The sequence below is a fragment of the Drosophila serrata genome, unplaced genomic scaffold (assembly GCF_035046125.1).
Source record: "Drosophila serrata isolate PLE 108 unplaced genomic scaffold, ASM3504612v1 contig_276, whole genome shotgun sequence".
In the NCBI taxonomy this organism is placed as follows: Eukaryota; Metazoa; Arthropoda; class Insecta; order Diptera; family Drosophilidae; genus Drosophila; species Drosophila serrata.
In genome coordinates, this window is record NW_028257174.1 from 3,225,193 (window position 1) to 3,248,442 (window position 23,250).

A 23,250-nucleotide genomic window follows, 5' to 3' on the forward strand; every position below is an offset into this window, starting at 1 on the left:
AAAAGCCATTTATTAGGCAAAATGATTAAAAATTAGTGGATTTTTGTGGGAAAATTAACAAAATTGGGGCAATTAACCTTATTCGATGACTATTTTTACCTATTCGATAACAAGATTTTGAGAACGAGCATCTCAGGTGCCGGGTTAATCGACAGAGTTGCTTGCGATAAAAACAGCTGTGCGGGATTGCTAATTTATTAAATAAAATAATTAAACAAAAAAATATTATGCATATTTAATAAAAGCCATTACTAGCATTAAATAATATTTTTTTTATTCTATTTTGAATTTATTTCTTTCCAGCACTAATATTTAGAGATAAAAACATAGGTTGGTCACACCTTTTTTCCCGAAAATATTATATTTTTAAATATGGTATAACAAATATTGCAAATATTTTGTAAAACTATATACATTTTATTAGTTATAGCTTTTAAACATAATTTTATGTAGATAAGAAAAATGCAGTTAAACTCTATAGCCATTTTTGGCGTGTTTATAGTTTCAGCTCGTAAAAATTTAATAATTAAGTTAGTTAATATTCAATAAACGTATTATTATTATAATTAATAGTTATTAAAAAAATAAAATATTTATATATATTTGATATTGCAAGAAGTGCAGTAAATCTCAATGTACATTTATGGCACATTTAGTGTTTCAGCTCCTAAAATTTTAATAATTTAATTAATTATTATTAAATTTTTCAATATAACATGTTTATATATGCCGAAACGTGAAAAAAAAATTAATAACGTTATATTATTAATATTATATATTTTTATATAATTTATTTGCGAGAATGTAGTTAAACACTATGGCCATTTACGGTATGTTTTATAGTTTAAGCTTCTAAAAATTTATTAATTTAGTTAATTAATTTAAAATTTTTATTTTTATCATGTTTATATATGGCGGAATGTATTTTTATCAAATTTTTCAAATAAAACTTTAATTGAAATTATTATTTTTATTATTATTATTTTTATAAATTTCTATTTTTGCATTTTCATTGTTATAGTGGTTAAGAATGTGATGTATTAATTGTATTCTTAATTTTAAATTATTACTATTTTATAATTTAATATAATTGAAATTCCAAAAACTGTAGTAAATGTCAATGTACATTCATTGCATGTTTAGAGTTTCAGCTCTCTCAAAAAAAATTTTGTTTATTTGGTGTTTATTTGTTTAGAAAATACATTCTTATAATTACATATTACAAGCCATATACATTTTTTGCCTCATGACCGTTTATATACTCATATTTTTAAAGATTTAATTAATTAAGTAAGAAAAAGTATATAACTATCGATGAACCATCGGTATCCAACCCTCATCTACGCGTTTAGTATTTTTTCTGTACTGCAGGGAAGTGGTATTTTTCTTCTACTTTCAAAACGGTCGCACGCTTGCTTTCTATTTGATTTCTCGTCTTATTTTTTTCCAACGATTTTTGTTAACAATTTACCGTGCATTTTCTTGTGTGTGTAAAAGTGAACGCGCTTGAAGAAAACAATCTGTGTGAGCAAAGTGAAATTCCTCGAATTGCAACGAAAATGCTGACAAACAACGAATCATCAAGGTGAAACTGCGCGCCCCACAGCTGGCATTGACTCTTCACTCTCCTATCTTCGTGTATATCGGCTCTCTCTCTGCTGATATTAACCCAAGTTCCCGCCCCCCTCGAATACATCCTTATTTTGGATTATAAACAACATTTGATTTTGGAACGAGGCAGGAGGAAATTTTTTGGCGGCGATTTTACAAAATACAAAATACTAAACATACAGCAACAGTAACAACAACAACAAGAGGAACGGCGCTAGATGGAGCACGCACACACACAGAGTAGGCGAACGTAAATACGTTGGAAACAAACGCACACAGATACAGTAACGTATTGTGAATAGTACTGTGTGTGTGTATAGTCATCTCACTTTAACAGCCACGGCAAGGCAGCGCATTGGCTGACAGAGCGAGACGGCTAGACGCGCGCCTGGTGTTCGCTTTTCCTTCTTGTATTTTTTTGTATTTTTTTTTCGTGTTGATGTACGTGTGCGAGAGTGCCAAATGTCATCGGAAATTACAACACTGCGAGACGTTTAGAAGGCAGCAGCAGCAGCACCAGCAGCAGCAACAACAACTGGAAACGGGCTGTGGAAGAGGAAGAGCAGCCAAAGCTGAACAAGAAGAAGAAGAAGCTGCAGCAGCAGCAAAAACATAAACAAAAACACACAAACAGAAATTATAACAATGTTGCCAGCAAAAGGTAGCAGTATCAACCAGACCACTACCAACACCAATAGATGCCTCATCAAGTCGGCCATTGAACGAACGGTGGTGCGTTTAAAGGAAACGGCAAATAACAGCGCGGAGCAGGATGTGACCCAGGTGGAATACGATATTATTAACTACTATGCGGATACCGCCACGCCCCGCATTGCCACCGTTAGTCCCCACCATCATCATCACCAGCAGCAGCCATTGTCATCATTGTCGTCGTCCTCCTCCGCCCGTAGCAGTAGCAATCACAACAACGGTGAATGCCATCCAGCATTGGATGCCAGCAGTGTTGTTGTCGTTGCACCGGCGAGAAAAATTATGCCGCCTGGAAGCATGGAAATGGATGTGGATGCGGCGGAACCACCAGCGAGGCCTTTCAACCAAAAGAATCGGGAACGGGAGCACCTACAGCCGGAACAACAATCACAGCTGGCGACCCGGTCTCGGGGCGGCGGTGGCGCCGTACAATCCCGTTTCCGTCGTCATCCGCGATCACATCATAATGACTGCAGCACCAGTTCCAATTCAAATTCAAATTCAAATTCACCAAACAGCAGCGCTTCCAGTGCTTCCAATCCCTCGCCCTGCTCCACACTGGGCGTGAATATGCGCGTAACGGGACAGTGCAGCCAAGGAGGAAGGAAGTACATGGAGGATCAATTCTCCGTTGCCTATCAGGAATCACCGCTAACCCATGAGCTGGAATATGCGTTCTTTGGCATTTACGATGGCCACGGCGGCCCGGAGGCAGCGCTATTCGCCAAGGAGCACCTAATGCTGGAGATTGTCAAGCAAAAGCTTTTCTGGTCGGATAATGATGAGGATGTGCTGCGAGCCATAAGGGAAGGATATATTGCCACGCATTTCGCCATGTGGCGAGAACAAGGTGAGCTTATTAAAATAACTAAAAATCACAAAGCATTGGGTATAGCAGAAAAATTACACCACAGTCTGTGCGTTCAGTAAAATAACAAACATACAGATCATATTCATTAGAAATATGACTTCCAAACCCCCTCTGAGAATCGGAATGAGTATAAATAGTATGCGCTTCCAACATTTTCCATGGAAAATGCACCATTTTGTATTTGTATTTTTCCCCCATGTTAAATTTAAACAGTTCAAATGTCCGTTAGCGATGTACCGCTGCAACTTTTAGTCACGCACGACTTTTGATTTAGGCGCCCATTGGAAGTGCACAGGCACACACACACACTTGCTGATTTGCCAAACCTGGTAAATCCCCTGTTATCAGGGTTGCCGTTGCTGCCGTATTGAATCCCCCCACCAACAACAACAAAAAAAATTAAAGTGACCCCATAAAAGCATCAGCCATCACTCTCCCACCTCTAGGCAATTATGCAACCGTGTGTTTGTGGCGCGCGGTGACTCAACCATCGCTCAACCGCTCATCTCTATTGTCTGCCCACTCTCGCACGCTCACTCGCACAACCACACATACAGCGGCAGTTATCGCTGGGCGAGTGGAATATTCCACGGGCTTGCCATATGGCTGTACTCCCGTTAAAGGCTGTACTCTGGCAACCCCGCTACGGTCTCTAGCCATGCGTTAGAGCGGGTCCACCATATAGATTGGTGGCGCGAACTCATGAAGGCGTTTCGAAACGACAGAGAGAGAATGGAAGGCACAGAAGAGGAGAGAAAATAAATGTGTGCCCATTTCCTCTTTGCCATGACTAAACTAAATACAACAAAAATGAAATGAGAAATTCAAGGGATGCCAGATACATGTAAATAGACATGCGCATGCATGAGTGTGTGTGTTTATGTGTGGGAAATATCAATATTTAACCATGTTTTGATATTTTTTGTTGCTGTTTCCCCCCAAAGATAATACCTAACCATTTTTAGCGCAAAAATACTGAAAGTTTTATTGATTTAAAAAAAATCTGTTGGGCTGAAAATTGACTTTCTATTCAAAAAGTTTGTGAAAGTTTCATAAACATTTAAATTGAATTTTGAAATTACATATATGTATGTATATTCTTTAAATCAAGAAACACACCTTTATTATTTCACAATATGATGAAATGATTATTTTATTTCATATCACGGAAGAATTATTATTAGCATTATTAGAATATTGCTTTAAAAATGTATAATTTTGGAATGAAGTTAAATATGTTTTTAGCTTAACAGCAAATAAATGCACTTAAAATGAAATATAAGTACCCTTTGCGGGTATTTTAATTTAAATCATAAGCTTGTAACTATGTGAAGGAATAATTTCCGACCCTATAAATCATATATATTCTTGATCAGCATGAAAAACTGAGTCGATCTAGCCATCTCTGGGATAAATTAAAAGTTTTAAATTTTTGGAACATTTTTGAAGGGGTATAATCGTTAAAATTAAAAAAAAAAAATTTGTAAAAATTTGAATTTTTGAAAATGTTAAATTGGGTATGCATATTTATAAATCTAATAAAAACTAACATAGCACAGCTTTCCGATTTGAAATTAATACATTTTTGGCTTAGTTGTGAGTTTTTTAAACTCTGATTTTTCATAGGAATGTATTATACTATTATTTTGTATTATATTATATTATAATTTAGTCGGAAGCTTCTAAAACTGTGAAGGAGTCATTTCTGACCCTATAAATCATATATATTCTTGATCAGCATCAACAGCCGAATCGATTTAGCCATCTCTGGAATAAATTAAAATTTTTAAATTTTTTCAACATTTTTGAAGGGGTATCGTTAAAATCGTTAAAATTAAAAAAAAAAAAATTTGGTAAAAATTTGAATTTTTTGAAAATGTTAAATTGAGTATGCAGATTTATTAATCTAATAAAAACTAACATAGGACAGCTTTCCGAATTGAAATTAATACATTTTTGGCTTAGTTATGTGTATTTTAATTATTTTATTAATTTTCCACCTTAAAAATTACAAAATTAACTTTATTACCATTTTCTTTTGCAGAAAAATGGCCTCGCACTGCCAATGGACACCTGAGCACCGCTGGAACCACTGCCACCGTGGCTTTTATGCGTCGGGAGAAGATCTATATAGGCCATGTCGGTGACTCTGGCATCGTGCTGGGCTACCAGAACAAAGGGGAACGCAACTGGCGTGCTCGTCAATTAACCACGGATCATAAACCGGAATCGTTGGCGGAAAAGATGCGCATTCAGCGATCCGGTGGCAATGTGGCCATTAAATCTGGTGTGCCTCGTGTCGTATGGAATCGACCCAGAGATCCCATGCATCGTGGACCGATCCGTCGCCGCACCGTTGTCGACGATATACCCTTTTTGGCGGTAGCCCGATCTTTGGGTGATCTCTGGAGCTACAATTCTCGATGCAAGGAGTTTGTCGTCAGTCCCGATCCCGATGTTAAGGTGGTCAAAATAGATCCTAGTACATTCAGGTGAGTTTGGTCTTTAAATTCCATTTAGAACTGTTTAAAAGTGAGATTTTAATCCTACAGATGCCTCATCTTCGGCACCGATGGCCTGTGGAATGTGGTAACCGCCCAGGAAGCGGTGGACAGTGTACGCAAAGAGCATCTAATTGGCGAGATACTCAACGAACAGGACGTAATGAATCCCAGCAAGGCGCTGGTCGATCAGGCCCTCAAGACCTGGGCCTCCAAGAAGATGCGGGCGGACAATACGTCCGTGGTAACTGTGATATTAACACCGGCAGCCTCTCACCATTCGCACAACTCTCACATAGCAGCCGTCACTGCCCAGGCTCAATCTGCACTCGCCCGTGATCCCGATATGGATGTGGAGCTACTGCTCGAGGTGGAAGACAATGAGGATGATGAGGGGGATGATGATGCACCGGTGGATATCGAAAATGATTGTCCGCAGGACTTTCTCATCGAGGAAGAGGAATATGTCCTCGATACGCCGTACAGTGCCTTGGCCAAGCGTCATTTGCCACCAGAGGCCTATCGTGATTTTGATTACTTTGCCATGGACGAGGATACGCCCGATGAGGATGAGGATGAACCCGAGGAAGACGAAGAGGAAGTGCAGCAACACAAACAGACCACTGTTGAGAATGATAAACATCAACAGAGCTTGTTTAATTCGCGAAAGATATGGCGCAAATCGACGTGGAATGGTGAAACCGAATTAGAACCTGATCCTGAACCAGATGAGCATCGTCCTGCATTGGACATGTGCGCCATATATGCCAACTCCATTGCACCAGCGCCGACAGCAGTTGCAGTAGCAGCAGCAGCAGCAGCAGCAACAAATCCAGCAGCCAATAGCGAATTGGAACAGCATTTGGAGAGTAGCTATAGCTTTGCCGAGTCCTATAATACCCTGCTAAACGAACAAGAAGAGCAAGAGGCACGTTCCCGTTCAGCAGCGGCGGCAGCAGAGGCGGCAGCTGCAGCAGGAGCCACATCATCCAACCAATCCTCTGTACATTCCCCCTCCGTTGTGGTGGATCGCAGTATGCAGGAGATAATTCAAGAGCAGCAACACTATCAACAACAGGAGGGTTACTCCCTGACGCAACTGGAAACAAGACGCGAACAGATGCAGCAAGAGAGAGAACAGGAACCACAACAGGTCAGCGCAGGAGTGGCGGAGGCATGGCAACAGCCCGCAGAGCTGCTTGAACTGGATGCTTTGCTGCAGCAGGAGCGAGCCGAAGAGGAGCAGGTGGCCCTGGAGCAGCAACAGCAACAGCAGCAACAGCAGCAGCAGCAACATCACCGCGAACAGCTACAAATGGAGGTGGCCAGCAGCAGTTCAGGTCAACAAGAGTTTAGTTTCCCAACTACCAATTGGAGTACCACGCTGCCCAAACAACACCATGTCGATGAAGATATCAATGACAGCGAAATGGCCATAGCGATGGAAATGGATATGGATCAAGAGCTGCAGGATAATGAAGTAAGTTCCACATTGCCGGCAACACCAACCCGGCAAATGGAACAAATGACTGCAGCAGCCTTGCCACAAAATAAAGAAGATCAAACAGAGATCAAGGAAGAGGCATCCCAGAAAAAACGCAAACTAGAGAAGCCAAATCAGGAAAAAGAAATGGAACAAGGTCTTGCTGCTGTCCTCGAAACGGTGGCTGAAATACGCAAAGAAGATGCCCATGCCGTCCACTATATCTTTGAGCAGATCCAAAAGCTGCAAGAGGCTGAAATCTCACCGGCGGTGGCCAATCCCGGTGTGGAGGAAGCCCTTGAGCTAGCCAGTACTCTGGCCACTAGTGAGCCGCGAATGCGTCAAATGCGACGATATCGCAATGTGCCCAATGAGAATCATCAGCACATGCAAACGCGGCGGCGTCAGATCTTTAAGCATGGCAAACCCAAGTCCTTTATCAATGCCAGTGCTGCCGCAATTGTGGCTTATAACGATACCAGCAGCAGTGGAGTTGGAGGAGCAAGTGGTTCGGGCGGCAATACCATTGATCGTGTGGGAGGCGGAGGCGTAGGTTCAGCCAGCGGCAGCAATTCATCAGCGGTTGCGGTGACGCCTGTCAATCGTCGGCGTACCGTCAATGTGGTGGCAGCGGCTGCCACTTCGAGTGGGAATAGCGGTGGCATGACAACACGACGCAGTCACAATCACAGCCTGAGCGCCAGCGGAAGTGTTAGCAAGCGTCAACTGCGCAGCAGTCTCTGCAATCTGGGTCTGGGCTTGGGTCTAAGCCATGACATTACCAAGCGAACGTTGAGGACTAGAAATGTGCCCGGTACACCGCCAGCGGTTGTTGTTAATCCTTCGCCAACAAATGGAGCCAATGGCACACCAATAGCCCCCAGCACACAGCGTGTTGTTACCTCAAATCCGGACAGCAATAGCAACAGCAGCAGGGGCAGCAGCAGCAATAACAATAGTTCAAGTGCCAGCAGACGCCTGAAACGTGGTCACAACGATCGGGAGCAAAGACGTAGCCTGCGAAGGAGCACCCTAAGTGCCAGTTCCATTGGTGGTGGTGTGGCAGCCCAATCGAAGCCAACTCGCCTGCAGGCCTGCAATGGAGCCATCTCAGCCAGGCCACCGCCTTCGCCTAAAAAGCTAAATACATCAGTGCCCACGTTGGCCATTGGAACCAGAGCTTATACGGCAGCATTGGCAGCGGCAGCGGATCATCTGAACAAGCGATGGTCCCTACGGAGCAGTAGCAGTGGCACTGGAAGTATGATGACGGCCATTAGTTGTTATAGTGCCCGCAGCCGAGCAGCAGCAGCAGCAGCAGCAGCGGCGGCAGCAGCAGCAGCAGCAGCCGCTGGAGCAGGAGCAGGAGCAACAGCTGTAGCAGGCATGGGCACCGGATTCATAGGAAGCGGAGCAGCAACAGGATCAGCTATTAACGGACCGGGTGGAGCCTCACGGCGGCGTTGAGAAATCCCAAAATAAAATTAAAATAACAAAATGAGCGAGCAACTTGCAAGTACAAATCCTAAGCAACGGAAAACCTAAACAAAAAAAAAAAACAACAACAACAAATCGAAGAAAAAAATCTATACAAATTGAATTGTAATCGAAATCCTTTGACAGTCTTGTCCTTTAATTATAATGAAAAGAAAATTTTTTGTATGTGCACAACACAGACACAAAAACACACACCGACAAAACAATTAAGATGATATCGTTGTAAATGTAAATAGCGGCGTTATAGAGAGCTATATATTATTATGGCACACGCAACATATATATATTTATAACTAAACCATTAATAATAAAATAAATTCATAGCTCTAAGATCGCATCTAGCATATAGTATAAAGAGATATATATTATATATATAAATATATAATATAGAGAGATATATAGATGTAATATATATATATATACATATATATTTTTTGTAATGCCAGGAAGGTCTTCTCTTGATTTTCTTCGTAAATCATTGTATTTCTAAGTTTAAAGTACTTTGACTCCCGTGTATTGTCCTTTTTTTTATCATTATTATTATTATTATGGACTAAGCTACACTCCTAAATTTAAGTTAAAGTTTAACAAATGAGAGATGCTAATAAGTTTAATAATCTTCATATATATATTATTTTGTCCGTGTATTTATTTGCTGTCATTTCGTGCTATCGCATTATCCAATGAAATACATATGATATTTTTCCATAATTAATTTCTGCTGAAGTATTATTATAAATCTAAGGGTATGGAGCTTCCTATTCACTTGCAGGACCTCAAATCTGATTGTCTTTTATTATATATTGACTCTGGACCATCGTTGGGCACAAGCTATAAAGATAGATCTATATCACAGAATCTTCAAGTGTGTCTAACAAAGAATACATATGTATTTGGATTTCAATCAAAATGTTATTTAATATTAACTCGTTATATTTATATTATATTTTTTTGGAAAAACTAAATGGTAAACCTTTAAATTCTATTTGGAAAACATTTATATGCTAGTTTTTATTAGGTTAACAAACCAGAACATAAAGTTTAAAATTAAAAAAAAATTAATTCTTTTTTTTTTAATTTTTTGATAAATTTAACTACTTAGCCCCCTAAAAAATTTTGAAAAAAATTAAAATTTTTTGTTTTCCAAGTGACATAGCTAGATCGACTCGGTTTTTGTTCCTGATCATGAATATATATAATTTATGGGGTCGGAAATGACTGCTTCAGTGCGAATTGTAATACCCTGCCAGGGTACAATATATAAGTTTTGGAAATTTTTATATAATTTCTTTTTTATATAACCGCTTTATGTTTTTTTATTATTTTTATAAATTATAAAATATGATTTTAAAATTGAATTAAAATTAAATTAAACCGTCTTATATTATATATGCAAATATGTCAAAAAATAAAAAAACCATATAAAAAAATCTTACTTTTTATATTATTTTTTCAAAAGTTATATGTACACATGTATATGATATATTTTTCCGATTTCCATAAAAATAATTAGCAAATTCAAAAATTATACGAAATTATCATAGCTCAAAATAGATGAAAATATTTAAAAACATGATAAAATTATATATTTTTTTCCACTAACTTCCTGATCCCTTCTATGGAAGCTATAAAATATAGAATTCCGATTTTTATAAAATTAAAATAAAAATTATTAAATATTAAAATCTAAAAATGTTTATTTTTTTTTATTTTCTTGACGAGAAAAACTTTAATTAAAGAAAATTTGACGTTCTTAAGTACTAATTCTTATAAAAAATATCACCAGCCGAGTATATCTAGAAATGTTTCTTTGTTAAGCAAAAAAATGCAGTCGATGTACTATGCCATTTACCGGACTTTTAGGGCTACAAATTAATTAACATTTTTCAAATTATTATTTATTATTATTCTAGGTAAACCAATAACTTGTTTTGTTCTAAAAAAAATATTACATTTAAAATTATTTTTTATAATTCTAATTTTTGTAAATTTAATTTTTCTAACAGAACTGTTAACTCGCCATGTTAACTGCGCACAGGCGATCAATATCGATAGTGATAGTTAGCTATTTACGATAGTATTGACTATAATATCGATGTCTCGCCTTTCTAAAAACATCGATAGTACCGATGGCAACATCGACTGTTTCGCATCTCCTTCGTTCGGAAATTCTCGTTTTTAACGCGCAGAAAAGTGTTTGCTAAATAAAACTGAACATGTAAAGGCTTTAGCCGATTCGTGCGGTGGGATCGGTCATAAAGATTCGAGTTGTTCGCGAGTTCCAAAGCGGCAATTAAAGGTGTGAATAACAATTTGTTTCCGTGCGTGTGTATGTGTGTTGGTGATGGTAACAGGAGTGAGTGGGAGTGAGAAAGTGCGTTTTTTTTTTTTTTTTTTCTTCCTAATGCATTTCTTGTCTCCATTTGAAGTTGTTATAAATAAGAGGCTGCCTGTTTAAAGTGGCAAGTTCAAGTTTAGTGGCACTTTAACTTCAATGGCCTGGCAATTGGCTCAATTCAGTTCAATTTCTGCCGTTTTATTTACACTTCACATGTGCGTGCGCTCCTTGATAAGAATGTTTATCTGTGTGTGTGTGTGTGTGTAAGTGAGTGTCTGCGACTGCAACAGAAAGAAAAAAACCGAAAGGAGAAGGAGGAGAGAGAACAGCAACTACAACAACAAACATGATGAGTCCGCCGCCATTGAACAAATATTTATTATTAATAATCATATTTCCACCGACTTGAGGCCGGGCAAAGAGTGAAAAGCAATAGCAATAGCGATAAAGTAGAAAACCGAAACCAACGACGCCAAGTTGAAGAATTTCTGCTGCCTCAAATTACGGCAACCTGAAGTTATAAAAAAAAAGAGTGGAGTGGGGTAGGGTATCCAATGCACCCCCGCCCCCTTGGCCCACACTTAGTGGTTATTCTTGTTAGTTGCTGTCGCCGTTTGCTTTTGTTTTAAGCTTTTCTGTTCGCTGGCAAACTCGTTTTGCTTGACTTTGATAAAACTACTCTTACAATAAAAGTAAAAAAGTAACAAAAAACAAAAGGAACTGGCACACAGACAGAGTCTTGAAAAAATGTAGAAAATTGAACAATCAGCAGAAAGAAAAAGAAAACAGCTTGCAGTTGCACTTTGAATTTCCTCAATAAAAAATTATAAAATAAAATCAAATAAAGCTAGAAGAAAAGAAAAGGAAAGAAGTAAGGAAATAAGCCAACTATCGTTATCTCTATTCCTCCTTCTTGTTTACTTCTTGGACTACGCTACAACTGTCCATTTGCTCCTCCTCCTCCTTTTGAGCTCCATTCTCAATCCCGCTAATCGGAGTCAAAGGAGAGCCGAGAGATAGAGCACCCTACTTCTCAAGCGTGGGGCTAGTTGGTTATCGCTTAAGTTATATGTAAAGTAGAGGGATCATTAATATTGACTTTAAGCCTCTTATTTTTAATAGATAATACATATTAAAATTGCTATTATATGTAGAATTAATTATGTAGAAGTTAATTGCATGTAGGTTTGAATAAGGTATCAACAAGTCGTGTACGTCCTATGTCTCTCTATTTTACAGAGCACAAGAGAGCGTTGTGCAGTTTTAGCCGCTGATAGGGCTGAGAATATTTTGAGATAGCAAAAACCAGATAGAAAACAAGATAAAGATAACAATTTGTCCGATAAATAATTATTTAGGCTTTAAATAATCAAACCATATATTTATTTTTTAAGTATATAATTTGTTTTAAATTAAAAGCAAGAGAATGCCTATTTACAGAATATTTTCTACATTTACTATTCAGCTCTTTTTTTTTTAAATTTAATTTAGTTATTTAAAAAAAATATAAGCTACGCATTCCTATAAAAGTTAAATTTAAACCATATTTTGAATTTAAAACAGATAAATCTGTCGGCAAAAAGAACTTGCCAAACTTGGCATCTCTAATCCTGGCTGTCCGTTTGACTCTCTTTTGGTTCGGCTCTCTCGCAGGAAAGGCTGAGCGTGGGAGAGCGCCTGTGTATGAAAAGTAGCTCTCTTTGTTATTGCACTTTTGACTAGAGGTGGGAAAACCACCGATAATTATGGCACTCGATATAAGCCGTGATTTCCTGGGCCGCTGTTTAAATCAGGATAATCGTTAATAACATAATTTAATAAATTTTGCTACAGTTTCATATTGAAATCTAACATTTTTAAGGTAGCGGTACTAAACAATAGGATTTTTTTGTGTAAATGTGAAAAATAATGGAATTACAGGAGTAGATACGTTTTTGTGTAGCCATGTTTTCCACCTTTCATCAAAAACCACCACCAGTTGTGACCTCTTTCGATGTTATCTACCTTCTCTATGGGAAAAACTTGACAGACAATACGCAACATCGATATTTGGGCAAGTAAAATATCGCGATATAAATATATCATTTTGATATATCGATGTATTGATATTTTGATACATTTTCAACAACCCTCCTCCATTCAGCCCTATTTCAAAAACGTCTCGGTCTCGGAGAAAGTCGGAAGTCGTGTGTAGTTACATCCGTGTGTCCGAGAAATTGCCGGGTCAAGAAGTATCCGCGGATATTTCGGGGATAAAGATTGCATGTGTGCAAAAGTCGTGGAGTACCGTCGCTGATAACATGATATTTTGATAAATATCTTTTTTTTTTACTTCTGCCAACTTCCGACGGTCAGAATATTGTGTGGTGGTGAGCGGGAGGACGAAGCAGAGGACGTGGAGGAGGCGGTTGTTCGCGAATCGGAACGAGTCGGTAACGAAACGAAACGGTAAATGAAACAACGCCCTGAACTCGCGATTTGAACTGAAGGAGGTTCTATATCGTCCTGTTTGAATATATATATATATATATAAATAAACCAAGCGATTGGTAGAGTGATTGAAATAGAACAAGTGCCCATGAAAGCCTTCTTAAATTATCAGAAATTGCTGCAAGTTTTCGCCCATTTCCCATATCCTGTTTTTTTTTTCTTTTTGCGGAATCAAAACAAACCGCAGGCGGGCTTTACATGTTGTGTGTGTGTGAGTTGGAGAGTGTGTAATTGAGTTCGATTGATTGTGTCATTTCTCCCCTTTGTTTGTTTGAATCAAAGAGCAGTGCATTTTTTTGCAATTCAGGATTTTTCATAGTCTTGTGTGTGTTTTTTTTTTGGGTGTGTGAAAAGTGAAAGTGAAAATTTAGAGCAGCGGGCAGGACGCGCGTGAGAGAGAGAGAGAGCGAGACAGTGGAGAGAGAGCATGCGTTGTTGTTGCTTTTGCAACAGGACCCTTGCTTGCTCTCTCTTTTGTCTCTCTCCTAACGGTGCTCTCTGGTTTTCGTTTGTTCTTGCAGCCGTGCCGTGTCTCTATCTCTCTCGGGCAACAGCATCAGGAGCAGCGGCAGCAGCATCTGCGGCGGCGGCGGCGGCGTTTTGTGACGTCAAAAGCAGCGACGTCCTTCGCTGGCAGACTCGCACACACACACAGACACACACACGCAGACGCACCAGGCACACCGACAGACACAATACCCCACACAGAAACGCCCCCACCCGTAAGAATATAACGCAAAAGTATCAAAGGAAGAGAGCAAGGGAGGAGAGCGATTTATATTCCTTTGTGGCCGCGAGTGTGCATGTGTGTGTGCAACTACAACTGCAGAAACAGCAACAACACCAACAACAACAACAACAGGAGCAGCAACAAAAATGGAACAACCAAGTATTCTCGTCAAAATCCTGCACTCGATTCCGCACGTGAATTACACATTCCGTCGGGTTAACGACACCTTCAATCCGGATAGCGATGTTTACCTCGAGGTGAGTACTGCTTTTTAAGCCTAAATAACGGTAAATAATAGTGATGGTTAACGGATAAATAACACTGGGATTTTAAAAACACTAAAAAACTATTTTGTGACTAAGGGAAGTGCATTATAACGGGCGGGGAGAAGCAATTACCTTAACGGTATCATATGATATAGAGTATTGTGGGGTAATTAAGCTATAGAGAGGCTTTAAGCTACTCAAAGTATTTAAAGAAAGAGTCGGGGTTTAAAAGAGAGCTATAGTAAGGTTTAAAAATGTTTATATTAAAAAATAAATTATTTATAAATATTATATTACATATTATATGGAATGAATTCAATTTAGGACCAACCTTTAAACTATATACGTTGATAAAAACAGTATAAATATACCAATAATTGGAAAAATCGAAAGAGGGAAGGATTTTGAAAGCTTTGTTTTGCAAAATATACAAAATAGTAAAGTTATTTAAGAAGAAACGCTGAAAATAAAACTAGGGGAATTGCGGAATTAAAGTAAAAAGCATTATAGATTCATATTTATCCAGAAATCCTGTATTTATAATTACCAGAAATCAAAAAGAAAGTATAAATCTAAGATAAAAGTTATAGATAATATCTCTCAAGAAGGCAAATAATGAGAGATCAAAGATCTTTAAGATACCAATCAAAGAACCATTAAACTTTTCATAGAACTATCAAATATGGTTAAATAGAAAAATACCCTACTATGAAGTATCTCGAATTAAATAAACACTAATCACAGATGTTTACTAGGGGATTCCCCGAAAACTCACTACATTTCTAGACACTGCCTCCCCAGCAATTATAAACAAAAGTCTTAGATTCATTTGTATCTTATCCAGAGAGTACCCTACTATATATAGTACTTATTATATATATAGGGTACTTGTGCATAATGGGCATAATATGTAGCGCCTCTTCTTTGCCTCCTTTATTTTTTTTTTTGTCAGTTATTCCAAGTGCCACTTGAGCGGAACTCTTGAGCCTCAAGCACTTGAGATTCGAGTTTTTTTCAGTCTTCAGTTTTGAGTTTTGAGTTCCATCTATTTTGGAATTTCGGTCTGTCGTGTGTGTTTTGTGTCTTTTGTTTCGGTTTGCTTTTCATTTTCCCTTCCTTTCTATTCATTTATTTATCTGCTTTTATTGTTGTTGTGTTTTTCTCTTACCTGCAATTGCATAAAAGGAAGACAAAGGGCCAAATACAAAAAAAGGGAGCGTGGAAAAAACGCGTGGATAAATTTCAATTTCCATTGCCTGACCCCTCATACCCCTCTTCCCGTTTCGTTTCCACTCTGTTCCGCTTTAGCCATGTGCAGCCTCTCGTTTTATCCTGCTCTCTCTCTCTTTCTCTCTCTCATTTGCAGCTGTTTCAATTTCATTTTGTTCCCGCCATGTGCGCTACATGTGACGCCTCTGGGCCTAAAGAGGGGATTTTTTTTTGTGTGTGTGTGTGTGGAGAGGGGGCGGCAGCTGCACACTTCCGGCTTCCTTTTTCGGCTCTTTTCCCTTGTTATTCTACCTTCCTCCTCCTGAGCCCCGTTTTCCCATTTTATTTTTGTGTTCTCTTTGTTTCGCCCCTGACCAGCGATCATGTCCTTATCTCCCTCACATCTTTACCGCTATTATTTTTGAGCAGTGAGTGGAGGAGGAGGAGGGGTGGAGGAGCAAAAGGACGACGCCCTTTTAACCGGCTTCGTTATCCTTTCTGCCTACCTCCCTCCCTCTCAATCAACATATGCAAATTGTGGGTTTTTTTTCACTTGGTTTTACATCCTGCTTCCTTCAGAAAATCATTGCTAAAATCGCAACGGGAAAATTTGATTAAAATTAGCTGACTTTCGTCCTTCTCCTCTACTCTCTCCTCTCTACTATTATATTCTATCCTCCTTTTTCCTTGATGCTGTGGAAAATGCCGGCTTCCAGTCTGTATGTGTGTGTGTGTGTGTGCGAAAATTCAGGTCAGCTGGCTCAGAGCTACGCTACGGCTTCGGGTTTTTCTTTTTTTGGGCTGATTTTGTGTGTGTGTGTTTTTCGCCGATGCGTTTGCCATCGTTGACGTTGTCGTTGTTGTTTGTTTCTGTTGTTGTTGTTGTTGCATTTGGACATGGACGTGGATGTAGGTCAGGCTGCAGCACCAAAGCTTCGGGAAAAGGAATGAGGAGGTAGGGTGGTAGTAGGTCGGGTCTCCTGGTTTTCGGGGCGTAGTTTTTACGCGCGTCAGCAAAAGTCAGAAGCCGTGCACTTTTCTAAAAAATGAGTAGGAAAAACTTATTTATTTTCATTTAGAGATCTTTAATTTGATTTTTTTTAAGAAAAATATTCATTTAAATATGTTTTAAGACCCTTATTATCCCCAAAATAATTAGTACATAACTTTAAAGTTGCTATTTAACTTAAGAGCCACTTGCTGACTTATAATTCTCAAGTAAGGAACATGATTGTGATGACACTATAATTCCCAAGTAACAATTTGAGTGGAGAAATCCCCTTAACATATATATATTTAAAATCAGAAATCTTTAATCTGATTTTATTAAGAAATATATATATTATTAAAAGCAGTTTAACTTTAAAGATAATATAAAACTTTAAAGTTAATTGCTGACTGTTTTGACATTAGTATTGACACTATAATTCCCAAGTAACAGAATACAGGAATGAATACTGAGAAGATTTTTTTTATATAAACAAAAGATAAGGATTGCAAGATACTATTACAAGGCTAGAAAATTCAACTTACTTAAAACTTATATATATAATTATATATCTTTAGATAAACTACTTTACAATGATAGCAAAGCACAACTATCTCATAAAATTCACTGTGATTTATTGATCTTAGTAGAAAGATGTCTTTTAAGAAGTGCTTAATATACCAAATCACATTTATATCATATATTTCACTGTGATTTATTGATCTTCGAAGAAATATGTCCTTTAAGACCTTCTCTTACATCTTCTCTATCATCTTGTCTTATATTCCCTATCTTTCCTATATCTTTCCAAGAAAACTGCACATTTTCTTCAAGTGTTAATGCTGGCTAATTGATGGCAAAAGAAGGGCTTTTGGCTTTGGGTCGCCGGGTTTAGCTTTATTTTCTTTTTTGTTAGCTTCAGTTGTCAAAGCAAAAGGAGAACAGCCGCTGCCGCCGCCGCCTTACTTACATCACTTTTGGATTACGCTTCGGAATGCGATAAACACTCGAGGCAATTGTTTGGCGGCAGGTCCTTTAGCTTTAGGTCCTTATCAACGTTCAGTCATCGACTATCCTCCGGAGGGATTCCCATGAAAGCTTACCAGCTCAATCCCAGCATCCAGCAGCAGCAGCACTCATTGCATTGATTATAGAGCTCACTCGATGACGCTGATCAATTCAACCTTCAGCTCTAGGCGGACGTGGACAATGACAACACAGCAGGGAGAGAGAGATGGAAAGACACAACCCCATCTCTATCTATATATATATACATATATATGTATTATATAGTGCGGGTTAGGGATTATAAAGAAGAAGGGGTGTTGGAAAAAAATTATATACAATATATATATAGGGTGAGGGACCCGCATTAGGTTGATAAAATTAAAATTAAACTCGCTTTTGGGACTTGAAAATGATGAGACTTGAGCACGAGCTATTATAATGCTTTCTTCAGATACAATTTCAGTCCCAATTCTACAAGTTTTCTGCTTATTAAGCAGACAGACAAAACTATATGTTTTCTATAGACAAAAAACTGCAATAAATCAGCATCGAATTGTAAGTTTTTTGTAAAAAATGCATGCAATCTCTCAACTTTTCCATTTGCCAAATGATAAAAAGTACAACAAAGAAAAAAATAAGAAAGATACATGCCGGCTTTCTCAATCTTTTCCTGCATTACTGTATTCATGGCAAAAAAAAAAAAAAAAAACGAAAAACCCCATCATCCGCTCTGGCTTCCTTTTTTGGTTTGGGCTTACTTCACAGATTGCTCTATATTTAGCCAGCATTTTATGCAGATTGCACTGGCATACAAACGTATATATATAGTACAATATACATATGTATATCTGCATTTCGAGTATCTTGTGGATGGATTGTGTCAACCTTTTGTGACTGTGCTGCGTCAACGCTTTCACACACAACTCTCTTGAAAAGAGCTTGGGTTGTGGGTTATGTTATGCCAACTGCAATCTGTCTGTGATTGGGTCATTCCCCATCTCCATCTTCATCTCCAACAGGACCAGATTCCTTCAATTCTCAATTCTTTGGTACTATATCCATACCCAGTCCCATTTCGATTGTTATTTTCCTCTTCCAGACAGACAGACAGACAGCTGCCCTCACATTTTGCCAGATGTGTGTGTTTCTCTTTCCACTTACAGATTGTTTTGTATCTGTATCTTTTGGTATGTTTGGTTGGTTGGTTGGTTGGTTTCCCCCGTCATAAAGTCGCACACTGCACTTGGGAACGTATGGAATGGAATGTGTGTGTGTGTGGTGTGTGCTCTCATGTTTGGTGTTTATTTGTCTGCGCTTTGATTCCGCTTTGTTTACCCCTCAAAAGAAGCTCGAAGGAAAAAAAATAAAGAAAAAGATGTGCTGACCAAGTTCCAATCGAGGAAGAGAAGGGACCACCCAGTGAGCCATCGAAATCGAAAATGAATTCAGAATATAAATGGGAAGAGTAAGTAGTTCATAGTGTGTTTTTTTTTGGTTGAGTGGTAAATATATACAGATGGAACTATTCATATCGTAAAAGTCATCATCTGTGGGTAGAAATATATATTCAAAAGGGGGAATTAAGAAATGAGGTAGTTCATTCTTATAGTCTTAAATATGTCAAAGAATTTACAAAAAAGTTACTACAATAATTCCAAACTAAGCTGTGATATTTATTTATTAAAATATTCCTAAAAAACATGAAATATTTAAAGGAAAAGCATATATCATTTACAGTTAAGTTGTTATGTTAAATATTTGTTATGTTTTGAGCAATATCTCCATAAATATTAATATTATAAGATGAAGATACTTCTACAACTAGATGAAGATACTTCTACCAAAGACATTACAGTTCATAAGATGCCTTACGACCATACATTCGTATGTATGGTGTAGTCTGTACAATCTTTGCTTCTACCCCTAAGACATCCTCTTTTTCTAAATAAATATTTGACACTTGTTTGTCTTAATCATCATCTAAGATTTTCTGGATTTAAATCAAACCAAATCCTTAATTTCTTTCCTAATTTCTCTGTCCCACCTCTGCCTGCAAATGCACACTAAGCTTAGAATGTACAATAAATTATAAATGTCTATATCAACAAGTTTTTTTTGTATAAATATTATAAAGTTAACTCACCGCATGACTTCATTTTCAACTATTAGTTACAAACTTAAATTCCTAACTAACATCGTCAGAGAAATACCTTCACGAGTAATGACACCATAATCGGGCATCTTATAATTTGCTTAGTTTAGGAGTATTGAAGTTTACTAAGTTCAAGTTCAAAAAAACTAAAGCTAATTTTGGTATGTTTAGTATCTTTTGTTTAGAGACAGCATTTCTGGTTTTATTTATATTATTTTTATAGATATATATACACCCACAGAAAATCTACACGATTCGATGGGGTTTCTCTCTTGTCTCTCTTTTCACGGCGTCTTTTATTTTGTGGTTTTATTTGGATTCTGGTGTGGATTCTCCTTCCCTGTGGTGTGAAAGTTTTGCGTGGGCCCTCTCACATTTCTTGGCCAGTTTCAGCTTTCAATGAATTAGCCAGAAAATGATTCTCATTCAGATTTCGATCCGAGTTAATGATCCCAAACTCACAGCAGCAGTTGGTTGTAATTGGATTTTTCAGCTGTCTGCGTCAGAGTTGGAGTTTGGAGTTGGTGTTGGTGTTGGAGTTTTTGTTGGAGTAAAAGTCTTTGTAGTTCTCCCATTGCAGTTGTCGTTGATCGTCGCTCCACATTGGAAATTCATCAGGGAACAATGCTACCGGATTAGCATATGAAATTATGCCACGTCAACATCACGCCCCTTTTCCAACTTCCTCTGAAATATGTTTATATATATGTTTTTGTTGTATTTATTAAGGGTAGACAAGGGCTACACGATTCTTGGCTTGGGGTTTTATGTTTGGTCTGTGTCGGATTGGTTTCCTGTGTCGTGTGCACTTGAAAAAAATTAGCAAAAGGTGTATAGAAAAATATTATAGAATATAGAAGAATAAAATTTATATTTTTGCGGGATTTAATTTATATAAATATACATTCCTTAAAGCACTTAAAGATCTATGATTAAAATCAATTGCTTTTGACCTAAGACCTAAGTTTCAATTTGCTGATAATCATTATCACTGTTTTTATTTGAAATTTTCGAATTTTTAGGTATTATATATATAATATAATCAAAATGATATATAGAAATTCAACTAAATAATATATGGGAATATGACATTGAAAGATCCTTTAAATCTATATAATTCTTCATGGACTTTAATACTTGAAGATAGTTTATGACTTTAAGACATATTATTTTATTATTTTAATCACTTTACATATATTATAGTAAAGAAAACAATTCCCTCTGATTTTAAAAGGAGACTTTTTGCATTATCTCAAGAAACCCCAAGGTAACCTTGACTCTCCTCAGTTCGTTCATTCATTCCACACACAATCTTTGGATGTTTTTTTGCCCTTATGGCCCTTTCTTATCGCCATAAAGATTGGGTGTGGAACTATGGAACTGCACTTGGAAATGGATTTTGAGGGCTTCTGGCGAGGATAGGGAATAAGGGGATATGGAATATATATACATATTGAGGAGACCCGTGGCGAAGTGACAAAGCGGAAACGACGGCTCTATCTATCTTTATGTTGTATGTTCTCTCTCTCTCTCCCCAACCTAAATCGCTATATATTTATGCATTTATTACGAGTGTGAGTGTGCTGTGTGTAACTGTTGTCTCTTCTCACTCCGGGTATCGGAGACAGGAAGTATTGGGGAGAGTTGGAAAAACTGGTTTTTCCATCAATAAGCAAATGCATTCTAGGCAAGAGCGGAAACTAGTCCCGTCTACCCACGCAAAAAAAATAGTAGAGAAGAGAAAACTCGATCAGAGGAGGGAAAAATCAAAGAGAAAAGGGCAGGAGCTATTAAAAAATTAATAACTAAGGAAAGAAAGCGGTTTAAGAGATTTAAAGTTTAAGTAAATAAAATATAGTTTAAGTAAAATACAAGTTTTGATGTATTACACCCTAATTCTTTCCCTGAAGATATTCTTATCTTTTGTATACTTTTTTTTTAGATTTAGTGTCATAAACTTGTGTGTTCAGCTGCTTTTAATTTCCCAGAAATGTTGTAATAACAATAAATAATCATTTTGCAATTCCTTTAATAAGAATTATATTTATTTTTACAGATATCATTATTGTATTTACCCATTGAGCTTCCTGACTCATATTTCCTGAATCATAAAACCCATTTTTAAATAAATATCTGAACATTTAGCTTTAATTTCTTGAAAATTTTGTTGAATAAATATTTACGTTTAAGAAATATTTTATCGATAGGCCTTCCTTAAGTTCCCTAGAACTTTTTTAAAGTCATTTTATAAAGTTTTTTAACTTCCTCTTTAAGTTAGAAGAAATAAGCTTTAATTTCTTCAAAATTTTGTTGGAAAAATATTTAATTTGAAGAAATATTTTATCTTTAGTTCCCCAGAACTTTCTTTAAGTTCTTTCCTAAGGTTTTTTTTTGGCTTCCTCTTAAAGTTTAAGCTTGTTTAGTGTTTATATTGAATCTCTCATAGCTCTGATCTTGTTCTTTTTGGTGTTAATTGTGTCTCTAGTTTGCATTTCATTGATATTTGCACAGATAACACGGAATATGTATGTATATATTTGTCTATATATCATGGGGAATCTCTCATGATATAGTTTCCAATTAGCCCCTTCTCCAGTTACCACCTCTTTCGTGGCAATTTTCACACTTTCCATGGAGACACACACACACACAACATACACACACTCGCGGGAAATTCTCAATTAAATGGAGGATGCCAAAAGGGATGAGGCAGGGGGTGGTAAGGGGGGGAGGGATGTGGGTTTACTTGAAGAGCTTCAAGGTTATTTGTTGTTTTTGTTGTTGTTGGCAATTTGCTTTGATTTAATTCAATTTGAACGGCATCGAAGGCAGCGAGCGGTAATTTTTGCCATTTTTAGCGCCGCATTTTCCCCCTCCCCCAAAAGGGGGTTGAAAGTTGACTAAGAGGGGGGTTGGGGGATTGGTGTAGTTATATATATATATATATATATATACATATATATATATATATATCTATAAATGTGTGTATTTGTGCTTGTTAGGAACATTTTCGCTTCATTTTGCAGATTGCATGCCCCAGAAGGACGACGGAAAATGACGGGGAAAAACTAGAGATGCACAGAAAGAAATTAATTTAATTATTATGTTAGTTACATAACTTATTTAGCTTACTTATCAAATTAATGATATATTAATCGAATCGGATATCGATCATAGCTAAGCTTAAAACATTCGCATTCCTTGGATCAATTTTTATCGATTGTTTATATCACAATTTTTTCAACAAAATCAAATTTTCAAAAACTCATAACTAAGCCAAAAAAGCATTAATTTTAAATCGGAAAGCTGTCCAATGTTAGTTTTTATTAGATTATTAAATCTGCGTAATCAGTTTAAAATTTTAAAAAATTAAAATTTTTATTAATATTTTTCTG

General features: G+C 37.2%; 2 protein-coding genes across 2 annotated transcripts in view; both read left to right on the top strand.

Annotated features, from left to right (window-relative positions):
- Positions 1-1,350: 1,350 nt before the first annotated feature.
- Pp2C1 (protein phosphatase 2C) lies at positions 1,351-9,389 on the top strand. Its single transcript, XM_020948209.2, has 3 exons — positions 1,351-3,172; positions 5,238-5,685; positions 5,746-9,389. The coding sequence occupies exons 1-3, from the start codon at positions 2,257-2,259 to the stop codon at positions 8,642-8,644; spliced, it is 4,263 nt and encodes a 1,420-aa protein (XP_020803868.2). The 5' UTR covers positions 1,351-2,256; the 3' UTR covers positions 8,645-9,389.
- Positions 9,390-10,779: 1,390 nt separating this feature from the next.
- The window catches only part of LOC110180526 (uncharacterized), a 28,443-nt gene continuing 15,972 nt past the window's right edge, over positions 10,780-23,250 (top strand). Inside the window, 2 exon segments of the mRNA XM_020948194.2 lie at positions 10,780-10,973; positions 14,024-14,489. Coding sequence (XP_020803853.2) covers positions 14,379-14,489 — 111 coding nt within the window. The 5' untranslated portion in view covers positions 10,780-10,973; positions 14,024-14,378.